Source organism: Nerophis lumbriciformis, linkage group LG06 (assembly GCF_033978685.3).
Source record: "Nerophis lumbriciformis linkage group LG06, RoL_Nlum_v2.1, whole genome shotgun sequence".
NCBI lineage: Eukaryota > Metazoa > Chordata > Actinopteri > Syngnathiformes > Syngnathidae > Nerophis > Nerophis lumbriciformis.
In genome coordinates, this window is record NC_084553.2 from 29,825,623 (window position 1) to 29,850,516 (window position 24,894).

Here is a 24,894-nt window from a genome sequence, read left to right on the forward strand (position 1 = left end):
AAAAGAGGGAGAGGTAAGCACATCATCTCTTGATTAACAGGACTTTTTCCTCACAGTATAAGACGTGTTTGTAATTAGTCATGCGTCAGCATGTACCTGAATAGGTTCCTCTTCTTCACACTGTCCAGACACCAGCAAGTCTCCATACTCCCCTATGCACCAGGATGCCACTTGTACAAGTGGTTGCTACATAGACAAAAACAGGAGACTTTAAATGGTGCAAAGTATTGCTAGAGGATATATTAGTCTCTTTTAGCACCTGTGAAATGTCATCTAGAAGGGCTTTGTAAAGTCTCTGTACAGTGTATGCGTGCATCTCAACACTGTTGGTGATGAGCTGAATAAGGTTAGGAACAGAATCATCGCGCACGTAGCTTCCTGCCTGCAACGTTGAGCACAGATTAAAATGATTAAAATATAGCAGGTCTTCAGTACTAATATAAAGGGAAATTAATGTTAGCCTTCTAGGGTGCTATGCAGTTATACATACTGTTGTCAGAACTCTCATTATGGTATCTATGTGCCATCTTTTCGAAGGAGCATACCTGTCACACAAAGCAGACAGTGATACAGTCAGGAAAGGCTTGATGGACAAGATATTCATATAATACAACAAGGAGATTGATGCTGTCAGATAAATATTAAGCATCAACAGTCGTTCAGACGATGGATCACTCTTTTTATCATCACACAGCATTTCTTTCAAGGTAAACAACCCCCTGTGATATATATTTTGTCAGGCATTACTTTGATTTAGTCTATTTGTATCATAAACCTATGGGACAGTAAGCCATTATCTTCCATTGTAGTTAGGGATGCAATGGTTAACCTTTTTCTGCTAGCTGTGATTAAAAACGTCACAATTATTTAAATGCAAAGGCACCTCCTCACTCGCTATAAACTGACATTATGCTGGTACGTTATTTTTCGGCACAACCTGCACGAAACAAGAGCAAAGCTAGGTTAAAAATGACAACAGGACAAAGCAGTGAACTGCTGCCACCCCAAAAAGAAGCTAAAATGTGAGAACATTTCAGATATTTAAAAGTACCCTTAAAGGGGTCAAATAATTATATATTTTTTCTACATTCAAAACACTTCCTTGTGGTCTATATAACATGTAACGGTAGTTCTTTGGTCAGAATTTTGCATAGATTAATGTTTTACAGACCGTTTTTGAGCGGCTTTCTGACTGGCTCTTCAGGATGTTCCGTTTTGTGGGCGGTCTTACTTACTACCTCCACTTTGACAGCGTCTTCTTCCCGCCCCCTTTGTTGTAGTTTTTAGCCCTTCCATAGCATGTCTACTGACAGATGTAAGTTAGAACTATACACTACTTTATATTAGAAATGGCAAATGCGGAGGATGCATGTCGATGTACAACCCAGTCTGCCCCACAACAAGAGGATAGCAAAAAAAGAAGGATCTTATTGACCATAGCGCAGACTACAATGGGAAAAGTAGCAAGGCAATCGGGGTACATTTTTACCAAATATGGATAATCCGCTGACTGTTTTCCCAATTTGTGACATCCCCAATTGAAAAAGAAAGGAAGGCAAAATTATTTTAATAAATATCTCTGCATTGCCTTTCAAGATTTGATATAACATTTTCAGGACTTACGCAGATCACAAATACACAACAACAGGTACCAATAGGTAAGAAAAGTTGGTTTTGCATTTAAAAGGGAGTCATTTAAGATGATGGCTACCCCATTTGCAAAACTTGCCAAAAGAAAGTTGCGGCTTAAGGGTTTGATACGTTCAATTTGGAGCAGCTTTACACACCAAATTAAAGGTAAAATATAATAATTTGCTAAAATGTTGTTAGTGGCAAGTTACTTCATGAAGAACTGAGGTAAATACAGACACGTCCCTTACAATCAGTAGCTTAGTTTTGAGTCAGTTCAGTGTAAACAAACAGCAACAGGTACACCTGTCAAGGGCTTCACTCAGGGACCATTTAACGTTAAGAGATTGCTTCTTCCGTCTGTGTTGAATAAACCATAGTTAAGCTAATATAAAACACTAACATATAATTGTCAAATAACAGCACCATACCATGCGATCTAATTATGCGCATTCCAGTTAACACAGCATACATTTTATTATTAAAAATTAATAAATGGGCATGGATGACTATTGATGACACTAACACATTTTTGTTTGAATAACATTTTCCCCAAGTGGGATCAAAAAAGTTAATAGTAGTAATACTAATTTTTGTTTTTATAAAAAATGTTGTACTGTTACTTGATTACAGTTATTTCCATCAAAATCTTTATGGACTGTCTATGGGAATTTATACATTTTTTTGTTGTGAAATCAATCAATGCATAATATTTGTGAAACTTATGATTATAATGCTATTATAATCGTGCAGTCAAAATATATAATCGTTGTATCCCTAATCATAGTACATGTTGGCTTCTCAGGACAGTTGTAATGTGCTAGGAAAGGTTTAAGTCGTACTTTTCTGCTGCTAGAAAGACTCCTGACGCACAGTCCGCTTTAAATTCTGGGTCACAAGAGTCTAGGAAGTAGAGAAGCTCTTTCATCATGCCTCTAATGTTGTTGCCATTCACCAGGGCAAAGCTCAGCTCCATTGCACGTCTGCAGTAGCAACGAGAAGTAGATCAAGAACAAAAACAAAGCAGTTAGATAAAATATTCTTTGATGAACGTCCTCTAAGCCCAATCACTGGAAATCACCCTCCCCTCACCTCTTGATGGACACATCAAGGTCTTTTAAACAATCCACAATGGTACTTCGATGCCTCTGCACTGCATTGTGGTCTGTCTGTACCGTCTTTAGTAGGGATGTCAATGCCACATATCTGCAATGGTGAGTTTCAAAAGGATGAATAGTCAATGTTTATAAAATCCTCTTGATTGGACTAAACGTAAAAAATCTATTCACTTGATAGAAAGCTTTAGATGTAGCAGAAGTTCAACAAATATTCAACTTGGTAGCAATGGAATAAGACCACTATCTCTGGAAGAGATTTTAAACTAAGCTCAAGTTCCACTAATTAAGCTGCTTTGGTATAGGAATTACATAAATAACTTATGCACAAACGGCTATTAAGCAGAATCAAACGATTTACAATATGCCTACTAAAAGACAGAGGGGATTACCTTATATTTTTGTCATTGTTAAGGAGGAATCGACCCAATATGTTAATAGCCAGAACCTGTAAAATAATTGAACGGTATTATCAATTTGATTGTAGAAAATCAACAATACATTTTTTGTTTCTTTTTACAAAATTAATATTCAATGAGCTTACCCTCAGTCCACTTTCGGACTTAATGTCCATGATCGTCAATACTGTCTCGTACAGGATTGCATTTCCAACATTTTTACTTGTCTCTGTGTTCGTTGCAACCTGCATGCAAAAATATTCCAGTTGTCAGTTGTACAATTGGGTAAAATAAGACGTGTCACATATAAGTAGCTATTTTTAAAGCAAATGTTTTCACACTTTCCCTTTAGGCTTACAGCATTTAAAAAATCAATTCAAATAGAAATGACATCAAATGTGAGATGAGAAATGAATGAATGCTGTCAGATAAAAGTATCAACAGTCTTTCAGACGATGGATCACTCTTTATCATCATACAGCGTTTCTTTGAATGTGAGCTAAGCTCTGTGATGCATATATTTGTGTTGTTCTCTAGCTACAACAATTTGTGATATAAAATAATTTATAACAACTTTAATTTGCAAAAGAATGAATGTACAGTAATAAACAATGTGAATCAATAATGTTTCGAACCTGTGCAAGAATATCATTCATTGCTTCACTGGAGTCATCGTCACTTCTGCCTAAAATCCTCAGTAGTCTCAGTATCCGCACCTGAGAACAGTAAACAAGTTGGTCAATTTATATGAAATTAATATACCGTCATTAATACCACATGTGAATTTCTTGCTGTGGACATGATTCAACTTCTGAACTGTCAATGCAGCCATTCAAACTTACAACATTACTACATTTGGCACTCAGTAGAATGAGATTTACCTGCAAGAAAGGATCACTTATGCCTGACACATCATGCTCAGGAGAGTATCCAGACATGATGAGGTTCTTCAGGATTCTCACCAATTGTGGAACCAGCTACAAAAAAGACCAAGAGCAAAACAGACAGGAAAAATGAGGTGTCACAATATATTGATTTCATTGCAAACATCTCATGATTGTCATTATTAAGAGCAAAGCAAAATGGAAGGGTTATAAGTTGGTTAAAAATAGATTATTATAGTAAAACATTGGTAATCAAACTACAGATAAATATGTGAAATCAAAATAACTTAAGTGCAGTTAACTATAATTAGCCAACAGGATCACTACTATGAGCATTTAGTGAAAATAAATGTTATTATAAGAATACGTTATGTTAGAAACTACAAGATCATTAATTACATGGCTTAGGTGATTCCTAAATAGGTACACTCTTTGAAATCAAATTTAACATTTTGTGTTTGTGGTCAAACTGATGTTTGTTGATCACAACTGCAATTGTGTGGGATGGAATCAAACAAAACATCTCTGAAAATTATATTCTAATTGTGTTCCCAAACAAAACATCTCTAAAATTATATTCAAATTGTGTTTCATTTGACCTTATCTTCTCAAAAAACAGTTCTCCACCATTACATTCCTAAGACTGTTACCTTGACAAATCAATTAAATTGGCACATTGTAAAAACCATTAGTTTCTGGTGACAACACCTGTGGCAAATATGTGAACACAGACCCACTCAATAGTGATCAGATTAATTGCATATTTGGAAAATCAGACTCAAAATAATTATGAGAAGTGTAGCTGACAAATGAATCCTTCAAATTCTGTATTATTGACGGACATTGTAATGATCACTGTACAAATTCAAATAATTGTTTTAAAGAAAAAAGCATCATGAATTATACGACACATATTTGGTGACTGTGAGGAGTGATTACTAATGACAGCATGCACCAGCTATGAGATCAGAATGCGCTCTTACCTTCTCATTCTAACACAATGCAGGAATTGTAACAAAGACAAATGACAGAAAAAATATGAGGTAGATGTTAGGGAGTGGAAAATCATTCACTTTCAGAGAGCTTAAAATAAGTAGATCATGAACATGAGGGGTGGGCGCTTCAGGCATGGCTTGTGCTGCACCAAGATTGTAAAGCAACCAGTGGAATATACAATACAAGAGGAAAATACAGCAAAAGTAGATAAAACACTAACAAGTTCAGCATTTTCTTACAGTCTGTCATATGGGCCAGAAAGCCACTTGGCCAAAGTGAGCCATCTCTACTAAGTAGATTGTGAAGAAATGGGCATAGGCACACAAGATTTAAGTTTCTCTGTGCTTTAATGGCCTGCACAGTGCAAACACTTAGTCTGGAAGCTGTTAATCCAGTGTGCAGACATAAACTTTCCCACTACTTTCACATATATTTTTATCCTGCACATGACCTAAAATTAGCTGGATGTGAATGTTTCAACCGTGCTGAGCTTCGCCATTAACAAACTCCTGAGTGCCGCATTTAATCTCAAACTGAGCAATGAAAATGTGAACACCAGAAAAGCCTCAAATATAACACCTTAGGTATGACATAAGCTAATGTTGCTAAATCCGGACTCTGCAAATGCAGGCAAATACTGCCATTACCAGAGGTAGTCACAAAACCAAATTAATGTCTATGTAAAATGGCAGTGGACTGAGATACTAGCATGCCATCTTAGAATCACATGCAGCAGTAGCATTATAACCAACTATGTTTGGCACACTCTTCATGAGGAAAAACATACAATCATGATAAGTAATTGTGTTACAGCTAAAAACAGTTGGTTTGTACCTTTCTGAAGTGAGACAGCATGTCAGGACTTCTCTCACACATCTCAGTGAGGAGGACAACAGATGTATGGAGAACACCTGGGGGATAAACCAAGTAGAGGTCATTACGCTGAAAAGAGGCAAAGGAATAAAATAACCATAAGCTGTTTGGTTGTGGATTTTTTAATGCAGCACTAAAAGGAGAGTAACAAAACACATTATGGCCAGTTGAAGTAGTTTAACTGGGAACTGCACTTTTTGGATCATTCACAATCATTATGAAAGACATGATGACAGATCTCCTTTCTGAGCTGCCACCTTATTGTAGTAGAGGAGTCTGCATGTCTCAATGATCCTAGAAGCTATGTTGTCTGGGTCTGCCCCCATGGTGCCCGGCCGGGCACAGCCCAAAGAGGCAACGTAGGTTCCTCCTCCAATGGGCTGACCACTCATAGGAGGGGGCGTTGTTAGGTGGGTGGAAGCCGAAGGCAGGACCCTTGGCGGTCCAATCCTCGGCTACAGAAACTAGCTCTTGGAACGTCACCTCACTGGGGGGGAAGGGGCCTGAGCTGGTGCGCGAGGTGGAGAAGTTTCGGCGAGATATAGTCGGACTCACTTCGATGCACAGCAAAGGCTCTGGAATCAGTCCTCTCGAGAGGGGCTGGACTCTCTTCCACTCTGGCGTTGCAACTCTTGTTTCCCCCGGCGCAAAGCCTGTACGTTGGAGATTAACCCAGTAGACGAGAGGGTAGCTTCCGTCCGCCTTCGAGTTGGGGGACGGGTCCTGAATGTTTGTGCTTATGCACCAAACAGCTGCTCAAGAGTACCCGACCTTTTTGAATACCTCGGAGGGAGTACTGGAGAGTGCTCCCCCGGGTGACTCCCTTGTTCTGCTGGGTGACTTCAACGCTCACACTGGCAACGACAGTGAAACCTGGAAAGGCGTGATTGGGAGGAACGGTTGCCCGGATCTGAACCCAAGTGGTGTTTTTTTATTGGACTTTTGTGTTCGTCACAGATTGTTCATAACAAACACCATGTTCGGACATAAGGATGTCCATATGTGCACTTGACACCAAGACACCCTAGGCCGTAGTTCCATGATCAACTTTGTAGTTGTGTCATCGGATTTGCGGTCTTATGTTTTGGACACTCGGGTGAAGAGAGGGGCGGAGCTTTCTACCAATCACCACCTGGTGGGAGTTGGCTCAAATGGTGGAGGAGGATGCCGGATAGACCTGGCAGGCCCAAACGCATTGTGCGGGTCCGCTGGGAACGTCTGGCAGAGTTTCCTGTCAGAGAGTTTAAATTCCTACCTTGGGAAGAACTTTGAACATGTCACGCGGGAGGCGCTGGACATTGAGTACGAGTGGACCATGTTCCGTACCTCTATTGTTGAGGCGGCCGGTCGGATATGTGGCCGCAAGGTGGTTGGTGCCTGTCGTGGCGGTAATCCCAGAACCCAGGGATGCCGTCAAGCTGAAGAAAGAATCCTATTGGTTCACTTTGACTCATGGGACTCCAGAGGCAGCGTACGGGTACCGACAGGTCAAGCGGTGTGCGGCTTTGGCGATCGCAGAGGCAAAAACTCGGACACAGGAGGAAAACGACTTTCGGACGCCTTCGAAGCGACTCTGGACCTCCATCCGCCGCCTCAAGAAGGGGAAGCAGAGCACTGTCAACACTGTGTATGGTGGGGATGGTGTGCTGCTGACCTCGACTCAGGATGTTGTAGATCTGTGGAGGGAATACTTCGAAGACCTCCTCAATCACACATACATGTCTTCCAATGAGGAAGCAGTGCCTTGGGAATCTGTGGTGGGCTCTCCTATTTCTGCGGCTGAGGTTGCCGAGATAGTTAAAAAGCACCTCGGTGGCAAGGCCCTGGGGGTGGATGAGATACGCCCAGAGTTTCTTAAGGCTCTGGATGCTGTGGGGCTGGCTTTGTTGACAAAAATCTGCAACATTGCATGGACATCGGGGGCGGTGCCTCTGGATTGTCAGACCGGGATGGTGGTTCCTCTCTTTAAGAAGGGGAACCGAAGGGTGTGTTCCAACTATCGTGGGATCACACTCCTCAGCCTTCCCGGTAAGGTCTATTCACGTGTACTGGAGAGGAGGCTACGCCGGATAGTCAAACCTCAGGTTCAGGAGGGCCAGTGTAGTTTTCGTTCTGGTCGTGGAAATGAGGACCAGCTGTATACTCTCGGCAGGGTCTTTGAGGGTTCATGGTAGTTTGCCCAACCAGTCTACATTTGCTTTGTGGACTTGGAAAAGGCATTCGACCGTGTCCCTTTGGAAGTCCTGTGGGGAGTGCTCAGAGTATGGGGTATCGAACTGTCTGATTATGGCGGTTTGGTTCCTGTATGATCGGTGTCAGAGCTCGGTCCGCATTACCGCCAGTAAGTCGGACCCGTTTTCAGTGAGGGTTGGAATCCGCCACGGCTGCCCTTTGTCACCGATTCTGTTTATAACTTTAATAGACAGAATTTCGAGGCGCAGTCAGGGCCGAGGGGATCCGGTTTGGTGGCTGCAGGATTGGGTCTCTGCCTTTTGCAGATGATGTAGTCCTGATGGCTTCATCTGGCTAGAATATTCAGCTCTCACTGGATCGCTTCGCTGCCGAGTGTGAAGCGACAAGGATGAGAATCACCTCCAAGTTCGAGTCCATGGTTCTCGCCCGGCAAAGGGTGGAGTGCCATCTCCGGGTTGGGGAAAAGATCTTGCACCAAGCGGAGAAGTTAAAAGTACCTCGGAGTCTTGTTCATGAGTGAGGAAAGAGTGGATCATGAGATCGAAAGGCAGATCGGTGCGGCGTCTTCAGTAATGCGGACACTGTCACTGTATCGATCCGTTGTGGTAAAGAAAGCTCTCAATTTACCGATTGATATACGTTCCCATCCTCACCCATGGTCATGAGCTTTGGGTTATGACCGAAAGGACAAGATTACGGGTACAAGCAGTCGAAGTGAGTTTCCTCCATCGAGTGGAGGGGCTCTCCCTTAGAGATAGGGTGAGAAGCTCTGTCATTCAGGAGGAGCTCAATGTAAAGCTGCTGCTCCTCCATATTGAGGAGCCAGATGAGGTGGTTCAGGCATCTGGTCGGGATGCCGCCCGGACGCTTCTCTGCGGAGGTGTTTAGGGCACATCTGACCGGTAGGAGGCCATGGGGAAGACCCAGGACACGTTGGGAAGACTATTTCGGGATCCTTCGAGAGGAGCTGGGCGAGGTGGCTGGGGAGAGGGAAGTCTGGGCCTCTCTGCTTAGGCTGCTGCCCCCACGACGCGACCTCAGATAAGCGGAAGATGATGGATGGATAGCGATAGATGGATTACTTTTTTTATGCTTTCTAAATATTAAATACGTTCGATCAAAATCCCGCTTACAATGGAACCTACGGGAGCCGTTCAATTCTGCCTATAAAGCCCCTAAAAAAAACATCCAAACACTTCCATTTGGGCTTTATATTCATGATATAAGTATATATGTAATGTAGTAAACGGCACATTTATAATATAATTTAATATTTGCCTATTTTGATCATTTTAAGCATACGTGGCGCATTAATTTAAAAAACGCATCACAAGGTTTGCTTTTTTTTATCACTGATTTCTGCTCACTGCAGACTTTAAGAGAGCTAACAAACATAATAAAACATCACTTACCGTGCAAGGTCTGCTGTTATTTGGATGCCGACTGCTGGGATGTTCATATATTACCATTTCGGTGAAGAATGTCTCATAATCCTCGCAAAGAAACGGGGTGAGGGGGCGGAGGACAAGTGCTTTTCGTGTCAGTTCCAAGTCAGAAATGGCTGTCAAAGTGTCACAACTTGTCGGATTATATCCTCAGCCATCTACTATTCAGGTGAGAGGCATGATTTATGATCTACAATAAACTTACAGGGAGCAGGGAAGCGAGGAAACTGCAGACCACTCGATGATGTAAACATAGGCACACACAGATCGCATCGCCACTATGAATAGTTTGTTTGTGTTAGCGCTTATAATAACAATATCTCTAATACTTGGTTAATATTCAAGTCACAAAATGTAAATGGATTATTGTTGGCACTTTTTGAATAGTTATTTATCGTATTTTATAGGCAGAATCGTGGAGCTCCCATTGGCTTTTTTTATATTGTGCTCAAGTTTTTTTTGTTGCTTCCCTAGAGCTTTGAGCTAAACCACGCCTACCACTCTCCTTTGCAAAGGACACACATTAAAAGAACATTGCAAATTGCAGTGAGTGGAAAAGGATGAGTGCTGCAGTGAAGGACAAGCAGGCAGGCAGGCAGAGGATCCTGACAAACCGTTTACACTAACCATGGTTTTTCTCACTCAGCAGGTTTTTTGTGGCTGGAAGGAACATTTCCATGAGTTCTGGAACCTTTCTGATGACGTGAACTGCACACAACGCCGCCTGGCAACAAACAAATATTGAGATATAAGACAAGTGACTGTTTGCAAATTAAATTTTTCAAACCAGCTTATGTTTTTTTGCAGATGTCTATACGAGAAAATATGTTAGTGATACTCGTACACACGGAAAGTAATCCCTTGTTTTGGCTCTGGGCCTGATCATGGTAAATACATTTCTGTAATGTAGACTTGTTTGAATATAAATTAAATATTTTTAAAATTGATTTACAATCTTCTAAATGTGTTTACCATTTTGAGAGTCTGCTAGACATTAAATAACACCCACAGAATTTTACACTCCAATAAAATAATCCAATACAGTAATGCTGTGTAAGCCTGAGCCAATCAGTGTTGCATTAATATTTCTATTTAATTTTCATTTAGGCATTTTTATGCTAAAGAAATGCTTAATTTAGGCCAAAAACATGGAAAGAATATGCTTTAAAAAATAATCTGCAATAGAGTGAAGAAGCAAACTTCGAAGTGTGATGTAGCGAGGGACAACTGCACACGCCGTGCACACTAACAATTTGCAGTCATGATGTTACAGTAGGCTATACATTCATTGATAGCCAACGTTAGTAGCTAAACTTTGACAAATTGCTCTCACTAGCTGAAAACAAACATAACTAATGTGTGTGTTAAGTGGAGTGTAGTTTATGTGCCCAAAGCCGGAAAAACGTAGGTTTACAACACTTTTGAAAGTTAGCACCCTTGGAGGTGCTCTCAAAAGCTTTCAGTTGCAAAAGGGTTGCAAACAGTTACTTTCAAACATATTTAACTTATGAATAGTTTTAATTTGAGTGGGGTAATATATGGCCTAAATGACAAACTCAATTGTTATAATTGTTCCTACTTTTTAACAAAACTAATGTATGTATATGACAGATCATTCAAACTAACTTTTGCTTTTATTTGATCAGAAACTATTAGTTTGAAAATAGACAATGCCCATACTTGCCAACCCTCCCGGATTTTCCGGGAGACTCCCGAAATTCAGCTCCTCTCCCGAAAACCTCCCGGGACAAATTTTCTCCCGAAATTCAGGCGGAGCTGGAGGCCACGCCCCCTCCAGCTCCATGCGGACCTGAGTGACGTGTTGACAGCCTGTTCTCACGTCTGCTTTCCCACAATATAAACAGCATGCCTGCCCAATCACGTTATAACTGTAGAATGATCGAGGGCGAGTTCTTGGTTTCTTATGTGGGTTTATTGTTAGGCAGTTTCATTAACGTCCTCCAAGCGCGGTAACAACACACAACAACAACAGTCAAGTTTTCGTCTACCGTAAAGCAGTTCGTCTGCCGTAAACAGCAATGTTGTGACACTTTTAAACAGGACAATACTGCCATCTACTGTACATGCATATGTGACCCACCCATAATGTGTCACATTTTTGTGTTGATTTATTTATTTTATTTTGTGGTTTGAATTCGTTTTTGGAGCTGTCATTACACATTTATCAGTATTCACATTGGTCAGTAGGGGGCAGTAGGGCGTTTCTTCCCAATTGAATGCTATCACCTGCAGACCGGAAGTGTCTTGTCATTTGATGAGAGCGACCAGTCTGTGAACAATTGAAACGTCCTGTGTGCTTTTTACTCCTGTATAACAGGTTAGTTTTGGTGAATCAACTCACTGAATAATATCCATGTGATCTTTATAAGTTTAAGTACACATTCTGATGGTGGAGCCTAGCTCTAAAGTGTTTGTGAGTTGTAGTTTGTATTTGTGAATGAATCCAGGGCACAGCTGCAGTAATCAATACAAAATGGCGACGTGAGTACGCAATGATTATGTAGGAACTTCTGATCCTAATTCAGACTTCCAAATTAGAGCTTCTGTTTTCTTATTGATTTTATAATGTATATTTGTATAATGTGTGTGTTCTGAAATAGTGACAGAGAATAGAACAAGGATGGACAATTCAACCCTTAACTCAACAATGAGTAGAGGAGTGTTATGTGTGTGTATATGTATAAATAAATGAACACTGAAATTCAAGTATTTCTTTTATTTATATATATATATATATATAATAAAAACAAAATATATATATAGCTAGAATTCACTGAAAGTCAAGTATTTCTTATATATATATATATATATATATATATATGTATATATATAATAAAAACAAAATATATATATAGCTAGAATTCACTGAAAGTCAAGTATTTCTTATATATATATATATATATTATATATATATATATATATCTTAACCACGCCCCCTGCCCCATCCCCGACCACGCCCCCCACCTCCCGAAATCGGAGGTCTCAAGGTTGGCAAGTATGACAATGCCACAACTTATAGTGCTAGATGGCATAACGTACAGTCCATCTTATGCTTATCAACATTCTTATAAAGTTTTTTTTTTGTACAGATATGAATTGCACATTGTACAGAATGATTTTCAAAAAACTAAAAGAGTGTCCTCTGGGAGGCATAACTTACGTCTCGAAAAAAATACTAAATTGTAGCATTGCACATTTTATGCAAGGTAATAGACAAAGAGGGGGGACTATAGTTGTATCAAGTGGATGACCCCAAACTTAACAAATGAGCACTACATCTTCAGCGATGTGCAGAGGGACTACTTCAGTAATCACTTTCCATTGTGCTCCTTTCTTATCATACATGGTATCTTGCGCAAGCGATTCCACCACAGTAAACTGATTTGTAGCAGTCTTGTTTGCCTTGTAAAGAGTTGCATGTCTCCTACTCAACACTTTTGTTTGAGATGCTGGAATAAGTTTGTTGTGCTACTATTTTGTTGCAATGGGTTTAAACACACTTGCCACTTGTTCCTCATCTATTGCTGCAAACCAGTTCCAAACCACTGACACTACTCCTTTCTTGGAAACAAACTTCTTACACTTGTCCACATTAGCCATGTTGTTGTTATGCGTGTGAATCTCTTTGAAACATACAACAATAAAATATGTATTGTGGAATTGTTGCTGTAGCTAGGTGTACCTTAATAACAGGTGACTGAACATATTCAATTAGGGCCTACCTTTTTCCTCAAGTAAGAGTTGGATGTTTTAAGTAACTTCTCAACCTCCCCCGCCAGGTCACGGCACATTTCTGAGGAGCCCATGCAGCCCAAAGTGCACAGAGCAAGTCCCTGGACATATTGTGTGCTGTGATTCAAGTCACTGTGGGACATAAGAGATTATTAATAGTTTAATGACCGGGTGCATCATTGGAAAACATATGAAGGGTTGATTTAAATAAACACATGACAAATTAAAATATTGAGACAACAAGATTAGAAAAAACAGGCAAGAGAGGTCATACAAGTTTAGTAAGAGGAATGCAGACACATTGAAGCTTAGCAACAACAAAAACAAACATCGTGGCTAATGCGGCAACTTACTTTTTAATGCAATTCGTCATTAATAGGTGGACGTCCTGCCTCTCGTCCAACAGCAGCATAGCTCCTAAATAACCTATTCGCTTGTCAGTAAACTTCTGCGATGCAATCAACTTCAGGCACTCAAGCTGAAAAAAAATTGTACAAAATAAATTAATGAATTAATAAATTCACATATATATATATATATATATATATATATATATATATATATATATATATATATATATATATATATATATATATATATATATATATATAATATATATATATACACACACACATACATACACACAGATTAGGGTTGTACAGTAAATCGGTTTTAAATGTAACAGGGTTTCTGATGGTATCAGAAAATCTACTTTAATGCTTTATAATACCACTTAAAACAATGTATGCCCATGTCTTAACGCATGTGGTTATAATATAGTCAAAAGTTTTCAATTGTTTGTAAAAAAAACACAATTGTAAGCATTTGACAATAATCTTAAATTGTTAAAAAGTTTACATTAACTGTTACTACCTAGTGAATTAGAATTGGCTCGCAAGACTGTTTCATCTGAGAATTTATTTAAATTTATTTTTCTGTCGTGGTAGCAGCAGTTGACAGTTGTGGTGGCCACGCAGAAGTGGCTTTGATGGTCATCCCTAAAAAATTTGGCATTGTTAGCTGCTGCCTGCCTTTAATCGCTGACTTGTAAGTAGCTAATAGCATGTTTGATTTCACCGCAGTGATGTCCATTGAGCAATGCTCAAAGGTCTTTTTGCACATGCTGCAGAACGCCTCTCAGGGTTTACAATCGACAGGCTTTAACTAAATATTGAAAAGTTACCCAGCCAGCCACTTTAGCTTAAATTCGCACATTCACAGGATGTAGCATTCCAAGCATCTTGTGTTGACTTTGTGCACCGGCCGTAGACAATACCCAATGAAAAGGTTCCGCATGTCAATAATCACACTGTACTTTTAATCAAATTATTAAAAACAGAACTGCACTTAAACCCCTAAAATAAACATCCAATTCTGAATAAGATGATCAGTATAATATACTCAGGAGTAATATTTTTAATGTAATCTCTTTAAAACATGCTGTAAAAATACATATCCTCTAAAGATTTGCTTTATAATGCCCACAAACTGAAGGATATGTTTTTGATCAGAAGACAATTTCAGAAAAGTAGTTAAAAGGTTTTAAAAGGTTAAATGAACATCATACTAGGAATGCAAAGGATGAAGAAGTTTGGAAATTTATGATTTCAACACTTTAGAAAAAGACACGTCTTGGAATATTTGGAAAAATGCCAATAAGCCCTTTAGATCGGTGATCACCAACCTTTTAGAGTCCATGATCCCTAGTCTAAGCCAAAAACCGAAGCCAGATCTATCCCAGTGTCAACTATGTTTTATGTGTGTGTGTGTGTGTGTGTATGAGATATAGTCGCAATCAAAAGTTTACATACACTTGTAAAGAACATAATGTCATGGCTGTCTTGAGTTTCCAATCATTTCTACAACTCTTATTTTGTTGTGTTAGAGTGATTGGAGCACATACTTGTTGGTCACAAAAAACATTCATGAAGTTTGGTTCTTCTATGAATTTATTATGGGTCTACTGAAAATGTGACCAAATCTGCTGGGACAAAAGTATACATACAGCAATGTTAATATTTGGTTACATGTCCCTTGGCAAGTTTCACTGCAATAAGGCGCTTTTGGGAGCCATCCACAAGCTTCTGGCAAGTTTCTGGTTGAATTTTTGACCACTCATCTTGACAAAATTGGTGCAGTTCAGCTAAATTTGTTGGTTTTCTGACATGGACTTGTTTCTTCAGCATTGTCCACAGGTTTAAATCAGGACTTTGGGAAGGCCATTCTAAAACCTGATTTAGCCATTCCTTTACGACTTTTGACGTGTGTTTGGGGTCATTGTCCTGTTGGAACACCCAACTGCGCCCAAGACCCAACCTCCGGGCTGATGATATTAGGTTGTCCTGAAGAATTTGGAGGTAATCCACCTTTTTCATTGTCCCATTTACAGCACCAGTTCCATTGGCAGCAAAACAGGCCCAGAGCATAATACTACCACCACCATGCTTGACGGTAGGCTTGGTGTTCCTGGGATTAAAGACCTCACCTTTTCTCTTCCAAACATACTGCTGGGTATTGTGGCCAAACAGCTAAATTGTTGTTTCATCTGACATCACATGGACAAAGATAAGACCTTCTGGAGGAAAGTTCTGTAATTCACACAGATGGCTCCTGTGTTGCAATTTAGGCACCCCTGCTGTACAAGCTAATTGTTTATGACCACTATAGTCTTAGTACTGTACAATATTTGTTCATCCTATGGTCACATATGGGACGTGAGTCACATGGTTGACTTATGTTGTTCACATGGTGGGTTTTTCCTTTGTCTTAAAAAGGTGATAAACGGGGAAAGTCCTTTAACTGCCGCCTTGTTTTATCATATATTACTGCCTTTGCATCAGTCAGCGTTTGGTTTTGTAGTCACAATAAATTAAAACAAAATCCATACTTTAGAGCAATGTTCACGGACTATTATTTGGACTCCTCGTGGTTGATGGAAGAGTTGTTTGATGCTAGAAAATGTCTGATACATTGCAACAATCAGCTATAATGCATTGTTGTGGCTCAATGATTTTTAAGGATGTCATGAAATGCGTGTTTGCGTTGTGGCTGCGGTGTCGAGAGCTTCCGGATAAGAGGCTGAAGAGAGAATCGCAGAGGCAAGCGGTTGTGTTCAGATGTTAAAATGCTTGCCTGATTGCGGGTCTGTTAGTCACTCCACGGGTTGGGTTGTCATGTACTGATGTCATATTAATATATTTGTTTTCTAATATTTTCTTAAATCGACCGGTTGGTTCCCAAAGATCAACCGGTATATTGCGATTGACAGGTTGGCGACCCCTGCTTTAGATGCATTAAAAATAAGCTCAATTAAACATCTTAAACAGATTACCGGTACATTTCACACCCTCACAGTTGTTTAAATGGGTATGTATAAAGTGTCAGGCAGCTGAAGGAACTCCTAATTAATTTCCTGTGGGAATGTTACAAAATAAGAGTTGTGGTCTATAGTGACAATTGCCCTGGTTGTCCATCCTACGCCACCATAAGTCACGTGACATGCCTGCGTCGGGACAGTTGCTAATGTTAGCCAAGTTAGCTGTTGAACTGAAGACGACTGAAATAAATGAGGCATGTATGAAACAAGCTCAGCTTCCCATTAACAAGACATGGTGTCAGAGTTAAGGACTACACGCTTACAGTAATGAAAGAATGGCAAAGCCAATTGATTTTGCCATCCAGCGCAGTGGCCGCTACGGAGGTAATGCTTTTGACGCTTTCGGACCTTACAAGACATCTTGTATCCAATTTGAAAGCCAGAGACAAGGAAAAGAAACACACAGACAGTCATTGACTATCATCCCAGTCCTACAATTGTATTACATTTTTTAATGCCTCTGGACATTGTATATAATGATTTTTAATGCCATTTAAGGCCTTAATTTTTGCAAAAGCCACGTAATTAGTTTTAATGCTTTTTAATGCCCATGGAATTCTGTGTAAGTGTTTGCTATATAGTCATTTATTTGTGGCAAAAAACAAATTTGCCCCGTCACAAACAGGTTCCCCCTCACTTATACACCAAATTATAACAGAACCGAGGTGGAATGCATCTTTACTCTGCTTCTCAACATATCTCATATGGACCTGGTATCCCAGTGAATAAGACGTAGCACAAGGGATGTGTTACCAATTTAGCAAGTGTCATGCATTTATTCTTTAATCAAATTCAATATACAGTTACAAAAGGTAAAGTATTCGCCAGCTGAGCGGGAGCGGAAATCTGCTTCCACAATCGCAGACAGTGTGTATTACCACCACCGTGCAAGGCGTGCGTAAAAACTCCAGAAGCTTACAACCCAACCTTTACTGCTTCCATAAATGCAAAGAAGATACAGCTTAGAGACATTCATTTGTTTAGCAACCCTTTGCCTTCCTAGTGATTAACCAGTGGTGGTCAAAGTGTGGGCAAGGGGCCATTTGTGGGATGCTATTTATGGGCAGTAGCACAATGCTAAATACAAATCAATAAATAAAACATAAAAAATGGAAAAACAGAGCAAAACAAATGAAAAATATATAAAATGTCGATGCTAATAATGAAAACAAACCCAAAGATGTATCCATGTATCCATATTGTTTTGGACTTTTTAATAGCATATTTCATTACCAATTGCATGAGAACGTCAGCATCCACCCACCCCCGTTTTTACCAAACAATTGATTCTAAAATGGTGTTTTCAGAGAGAAAAAATAATTTTGGTCCTGGCATGGATACAGTACAATGCGTGATATTGCTGATCAATACAACACTCGGTGACTTACCTGCCCAAAGTGTGCCGGATAGCCCAACATGTGCATATAAAGAAGCTTTGCCACATTTCTGCAACGATATGTATTGTCTTCTTCTCTGAAAGATGAACGAATAGCAGCACACTCTTTCTGGATCATTTCGCGTTCCTCTGCCTGAGTCCTTGCTGTCCGGATAGTCCGGATCAGCTCCCGCAATCTGATCGGAGCTGGCATTCTCTGGAACACAAGACAGTGAAAAGGTTAGTACAGTAGTAGGCTGAAACACGATCTAAGGAATAGAAACGTAGAAAAACTAATTGTAAACGATCGTTATTGGCTGAAAAATTGATTAGTTGGCTTGTCTGTAACAAGCAGATGTGCTTTCGATTCTGACTCAAATAGTGTGTGATCTAAAGCAAAAAAAACCGACAGCCTACATCAATGCAGACCTAGGTCACTTGACTTTTGAACAGAAGTAAATTAAGTAGTGGTCCACCAAACCAATATGGCTATTCATGTGCAGCAAACAGAGTGAGAAGTATCTGAGAACTCAGGGGGCCTAGATTTTACAGCTATAAGCAGATATCCAAGTATACAATGGAATCTACCCTTATACGTTTTTAAAAAATATATTTTTGTCGAGTGATATAAAGGATTATCTGTCGGCCACGTTCCCAGACGTGTCAAACTATTTGGTATGCCAGACGTCAATGTCGAGACAACAAAACAGATGAAAACTTGGAGATCTGCAATTTCTGTGTGTGTGTGTGTGGCTGGGTCAAGATAATTGATTTTAAGACTCTCCCGCATAAATCATACATCGTTTTTGCTCAGGTAAGGTTACATATTGCATTTATGATATAACTTGGTGTTTACAGCCATGTTTGTTGCACACGCAGTTTACGAGTACACGCTTTCCTCGTTTTTGTTTTTTTAAATACAACTATAGATCTCCACATTGTGTAAGTGCTGAAACTTCTTTATGATTATTGCCTTTAGTAAAAAAGCTAAACCACATTTGCTTTCTTTATTTAGACTCGCCGAGTTGGTGGTTCATGCAGCAAAAATACGTTTTACGAACTCCAAAACAAGATAAAATATTATGATAAAATACAAATAATATCAAGATAATACTTAAATGGGAATTAATAAATCTTAAAAGTATATCAAACAAACCTTTAACGAAGTGATCACTGCAAACTTGTGCATTCGACTCGAACTGCTCCCTTAGATAGGAGTGCCTGCCACTTTTTTGGTCGTTTCTCGTGAAATCTTGCACTCTTTCGCCCTTCTTGATAACCGTTCGAGGAACTCTGAAGAAATTGTTATCCTTTTCGCGTTTTGAACGGTTCCAACAGCCTAAGACACCACAAGCATAGGGCATATTTCTTCAAGAACGGCAAAGTGCCGCCCAGGATGACAGATGCTCGCTGCCCCACCACTTTAAGAGTCTCACATATTTAATGAGCAGGACATGACGTCAAGTGAATACAACCTATTCCCTCTTAAGACTGGAATATACTCTTGAGTAATGTAACTTGCGTCCCTTCTAACGGCGACTTGTTTGATTTATAGTTCTTCCGTGGGGGGTTCTTCTAAAACAGTGTGTCCTGAAGGAAAAACCACAGCTGTCGTTGGACTTGATATTTACCTTATTGAAAAGAGTGATGAAAACTACATCGACATCTTGTCTACACTGGAACTAATCATTCAGAATAATTAGTTCACTTTTAATTGACGCTTTACTTGTAAACCACAGGAAAATACTTTGGTGAAGATGGACTGTGCAACCCCTGAACGAGTCGCGGCAGAGGACGCTATTACTATTCGCAACGCTATTCGGCCATTCGGGACATGAGAAAGCTATGTAATTAAGAATGACTGAAACTGTTAGATGACTATTATAACGACATGCTGGTGTTAATGTGTATGGTCATGTCTTATTGATGTTTGGCAATAAAAGTGTCGCACTTTGTGACTATCTGGATGCAACTACAACACAATTAGGGCTGCAACAACTAATCGATTATAAAAATAGTTGGCGATTAATTTAGTCATCGATTTGTTGGATCTATGCTATGCACATGTGCAGAGGCAATTTTTTTTTTTTTTTATAAACCTTTATTTTTAAACTGCAACAGGTACAAACAGCTGAGATACAATAATCAAAATAAGTATGGTGCCAGTATGCTGTTTTTTTTCTCAATAAAATACTGGAAAGAATAGAAATGTAGTTTGTCTCTTTTATCCGATTATTAATCGAAGTAATAATCAACAGATTAATCGATTATCAAATTAATCGTTAGTTGCAGCCCTAAACACAATAAGATGAAAAACAACATTCAGTATTTTTTTTTAGCGCGCCAAGATATAAAGTACACAATATCCGTGTCCATGCAATTGTTTAATCACTGTTGCTTTATTTCATACAGTAATTTGTGCATTTTAAACAAAGTCTGCTCTGTTCTCGGGGTGCCTCGTCTTCAAAAGCTGACCAATCAAAGTTCTGCGGTCTGCTTTGCCACCGATGCAAAGCTAGGATTTTTATGGAGGTGCACGCAAGACTTGCAGAAGGTACCCAGGGCGAGGGGGCAAGACGGCGGCATTTACGCACGTTTCGTGACACAAGACTATACACCAGGCTTAAGAGTGAGTTGACCCAAGTCCAGGTGCACCATGTTGGGGCATCTAGTCGCAACACTGTGTTCATGCTGGCGTATTTGTATTTCTTACTGGAACAGTAAGTGTCTGTACTTTATTTAGTTTATGTGCTGTGACCAAGTGTAGTTTCTCCCCACGCATGCTTATTTGTTGTGAAATAAGGATATATGCCAGCTAGGCAAAAGGGTACAACATGCATGTTTACTTAAATCGACAAAGATGAGGCAGGGTTATTTGTTTGTATGCAATCTAAAAATAAGTTGCAAAAAATTTTCAAAAGGGAGGGCAGAGAGGCAAGTGTGATCCAACACCATTCATATGATCTTAGTTGAAATGGCCAAGTCTTAAGAAAGGGGGGATGGGTCTTCCAGTCTCTTGCTGTGTCGGTTATAAACACTAAAACCAGCACAGGCCGAGAGCTGCTTTAATTTTAAAAAATCCTCCTGACTGTAGCACAAGGGTACATTCTTCTTTTCCATTCGTTTAATATCCAATACTCGTTGTCCTTGTAATTAATGCAACTGCTAACCTCTAGATAACTGATGCAGTAAGCAACACTGTAAAAGTGCTTTGATTGTCTTAAATTATACGATATTGTATATAAATGCAGCCCTTTACCCTAAATTTGCAAACTAGATATTAGGTACATTGTCATAAGGACAGACACTGACTACGTTTCCATGAACTAAGTTAGTCTGATTTTTCAAATAATTTGGTTCAAAATAAGCATTCTACAACCCATGAAAACACCTTAATCTGATCGTGTTTGGCTTTTGAAAAGACGGACTAACACACCTAAGTATGCGATTGAAAACCAGATCTCGAGTGCCTAATGGGACACTTGGTATCGCATATGTGCCAGTCTCAACACGAGGGATATAACCTGGACAAGGATCTCATTCAATCAAAACATAGGCAACAACTTGAATGAAAAGGAGGCTGTATATTTGCTTCACAAATTAAAAGAACAGAACATTTTGAAGTGCATTGATGGGAGAGAAAAAAGGTTATAGAAAAAGGTAGCAAAGGACATAAATATGAGTGAGCTGGAAGAGAATGAAGCAAGTATATTACAAGGCAAATAAGAAAGCACACACAAACCTCTTCACATTGCATCCACAAAGCTTACTGAATGAACTTTGAGACATTTGAAAGTTTTTTTTCCCCATTTGCTGTCCGAAAATTACTTCAAAACAACTGTCGCCCACCAGTCTTTGCTTCGGACCCGCGTTTAAAGATGAATTTGTGAGGAGCTGCAAAGATGACTTATTTTGGTGTGACATTGTATGTTAACCGGAAAAGCAAAATACATGAACTGCCTAAAACTGAATGAAAAGGGTGGGTTAAACTCTAAAATGGTAAATATAATGTTGGGTTTGTTAACATTACAAACATTTACAACGAATGGTAACTTCAGTGCAGACAGCAGAGAAATGTGGGTACGTTTATCACAAAGTTGCATTCTCCAAGGAGAGATTAGATATTTGCTATGAGAACTCAAGTCACAAAAAGGCTTTGTGTCATATAGCAGCCTGTAAAAAGAATTCAACTTAAGCCAATGTGTGAGGTTCTGTGTGAAGTTCTGCTTTACAGTGGTGATTAGGGCTGTCCCGATCCGATATTTGGATCGGATCGGCTGCCGATATTTGCCAAAAATTGCATATCGGCAAGGCATGGGAAAATGCCGATCCAGATCCAGTTTAAAAAAAAACTCCGGTCCGTGTTTTCCAACGCACCGATTTAAATAATACATTCCACTTTTCTGCTGCTCCGTAATTTCCGTTCCGCATTTTCCAGCACACCTTCAACACATCCTTACGTCTGTGAATTCTCACGCAGTTGCTTTTAGCTGCTGGCATTACAAGACAGGCTCTTCTCACTCTTTCCTGTCTCTCCTTCTCACAGACAGCAAGCGCACCTTCTTACACACGTCACATACGGTCACGTCATACGTCACATACGTATACGTCCTCTCCCAGCAGAGAGGTAGCAGCATGGCTAACGTTAGCTGTGATGCTAGCGCAGCCGTGCGAGCAACGCTCCCTCTAAGGCAGTGGTTCTCAACCTTTTTTTAGTGATGTACCCCCTGTGAACATTTTTTTAATTCAAGTACCCCCTAATCAGAACAAAGCATTTTTGGTTGAAAAAAAGAGATAAAGAAGTAAAATACAGCACTATGTCATCAGTTTCTGATTTATTAAATTGTATAACAGTGTAAAATATTGCTCATATGTTGTGGTCTTTCTTTAACTATTTGGAAAAAAAGATATAAAAATAACTAAAAACTTGTTGAAAAATAAACAAGTGATTCAATTATAAATAAAGATTTCTACACATAGAAGTAATCATCAACTTAAAGTGCCCTCTTTGGGGATTGTAATAGAGATCCATCTGGATTCATGAACTTAATTCCAAACATTTATTCACAAAAAAATAAATCTTTAACATCAATATTTATGGAACATGTCCACAAAAATCTATCTGTCAACACTGAATTTTTTTTGAGACATTTAAAAAAAATATCTGCATGAAAGTTTAAAAGTAGCATATATTAATGCAGTATGAAGAAGAATGTTTTAATGTAGACATGCAAGCCTTGAAAGAAAATTTTGAAAATCAAGACTACATTTCCTGCAAATGGGTGCATTTCTACCCTATATTTTAACTTTAGATTTATTCTCATATCAAACTCTTTTGGCTGTCTTTTTCACACTTACATCCGGCGCCCCCCTCCACACCCTGGATTATAAATAATGTAAATAATTCAATGTGATTATCTTGTGTGATGACTGTATTATGATGATAGTATATATCTGATAGTATATATCTGTATCATGAATCAATTTAAGTGGACCCCGACTTAAACAAGTTGAAAAACTTATTCGGGTGTTACCATTTAGTGGTCAATTGTACGGAATATGTATTTCACTGTGCAACCTACTAATAAAAGTCTCAATCAATCAATCAAAACACATAGAATCATCATACTGCTGTGATTATATGCATCAAGTGTTCATTCAAGGCAAAGGCAAAATATCGAGATATATATTGTGTATCGCAATATGGCCTTAAAATATCGCAATATTAAAAAAAGGCCATATCGCCCAGCCCTTGTTTCAATGATGCCATTTCTGTTTGTCATGTATAATTTTGTCTATTTTGTGTTTATCCTTGAATAAACAGGTCAGTTTCTTGTTACCAACCATTGTGTATTATTCAAACTCCCCTAATTCAGCTGGCTAGTTGTTATCAAGAGTACTAAAACCCTTTTCAACATGATTCTGACAACTAAGTAGGCTAAATAACTTTAAACTTTAATACATGCTCGGATAGGCCAGTATCGGTCAGTATCGGTATCGGTCAGTATCGGTATCGGATCGGAAATGCAAAAACAATATCGGTATCGGATCGGAAGTGCAAAAACCTGGATCGGGACATCCCTAGTGGTGATCACACAGAGGTGTGAGAAAAAGTCACCCAGAACCATCAGTGGCATTATGTCCAATCTCTACACCAAAAAAACATGGGACATTAAAATAAGGAAATCAAATATTTGTATCTTCTAAATAAGTGCTTCTCCGTGTTTGAAAAGTATTGTACTTTAGCTGAATTTCTTGAACACTTCTACTGATTTTGAGAAAATAGACAAACTTGCTAACAATTTATTGAAACAATCAATAATAAATAAATCATGCGAAGGACAAAGAAAATAAATCATGCGAAGGACAAAAAAAGAAAAAAAGACAGCAGCTGAATCCAGAGAAGCTAAGCTATCATGTAGATCTGTAGCTCATATGTATAAACTGTGACATGTTACAAGCTTTTTCCCCTCATGAGAGTTGCATTGCTAGGTTTTCTTCACCCCAGCAACTAGCTCGCCAAAGCTCCTCCCTTTACTAGTGGGAAAAGTGAGCCCTCCTGTGTCTTACTACATACATCAAAAGATTTGAATGTCCTCAAATCTGAGCTTGCTTTCATACAGTATGTTTACATGCACTAAATTAGTCTGTTTTCTCAAATAATTATGTTCCTTCTATTTCAATGATGTTACTTTCATGCCTACTGTTGGCAATACACTGTGTACCCATTGGCTCAGCTGTAAGCGGTCTTTTATATACGTATATTTTATATACATATTTAAAAATTCATTAAAAAAAAAATCCACTAGTCATGTCTTTCATAATGACTGAACAATAGGCAAAATTCCAAAAAAAGT

General features: G+C 39.1%; 1 protein-coding gene across 3 annotated transcripts in view; it reads right to left on the minus strand.

Moving 5' to 3' along the window:
• ap1g1 (adaptor related protein complex 1 subunit gamma 1) overlaps positions 1–24,894 on the minus strand; it is a 53,725-nt gene that overhangs the window by 13,889 nt on the left and 14,942 nt on the right. For all 3 annotated transcript variants that reach the window (XM_061964056.1, XM_061964057.1, XM_061964055.2), the window contains exons 2-15: positions 18,051–18,254; positions 13,640–13,764; positions 13,277–13,418; positions 10,161–10,257; positions 5,857–5,933; positions 4,024–4,119; positions 3,778–3,858; positions 3,289–3,387; positions 3,137–3,192; positions 2,722–2,835; positions 2,472–2,612; positions 491–545; positions 260–382; positions 97–186 (exon numbers count right to left, since the gene is read on the minus strand). In XM_061964056.1, the coding sequence (XP_061820040.1) occupies positions 97–186; positions 260–382; positions 491–545; positions 2,472–2,612; positions 2,722–2,835; positions 3,137–3,192; positions 3,289–3,387; positions 3,778–3,858; positions 4,024–4,119; positions 5,857–5,933; positions 10,161–10,257; positions 13,277–13,418; positions 13,640–13,764; positions 18,051–18,251 (1,497 nt within the window). In that variant the 5' untranslated portion in view covers positions 18,252–18,254. The remainder of the gene's footprint in view (positions 1–96; positions 187–259; positions 383–490; positions 546–2,471; positions 2,613–2,721; positions 2,836–3,136; positions 3,193–3,288; positions 3,388–3,777; positions 3,859–4,023; positions 4,120–5,856; positions 5,934–10,160; positions 10,258–13,276; positions 13,419–13,639; positions 13,765–18,050; positions 18,255–24,894) is intronic.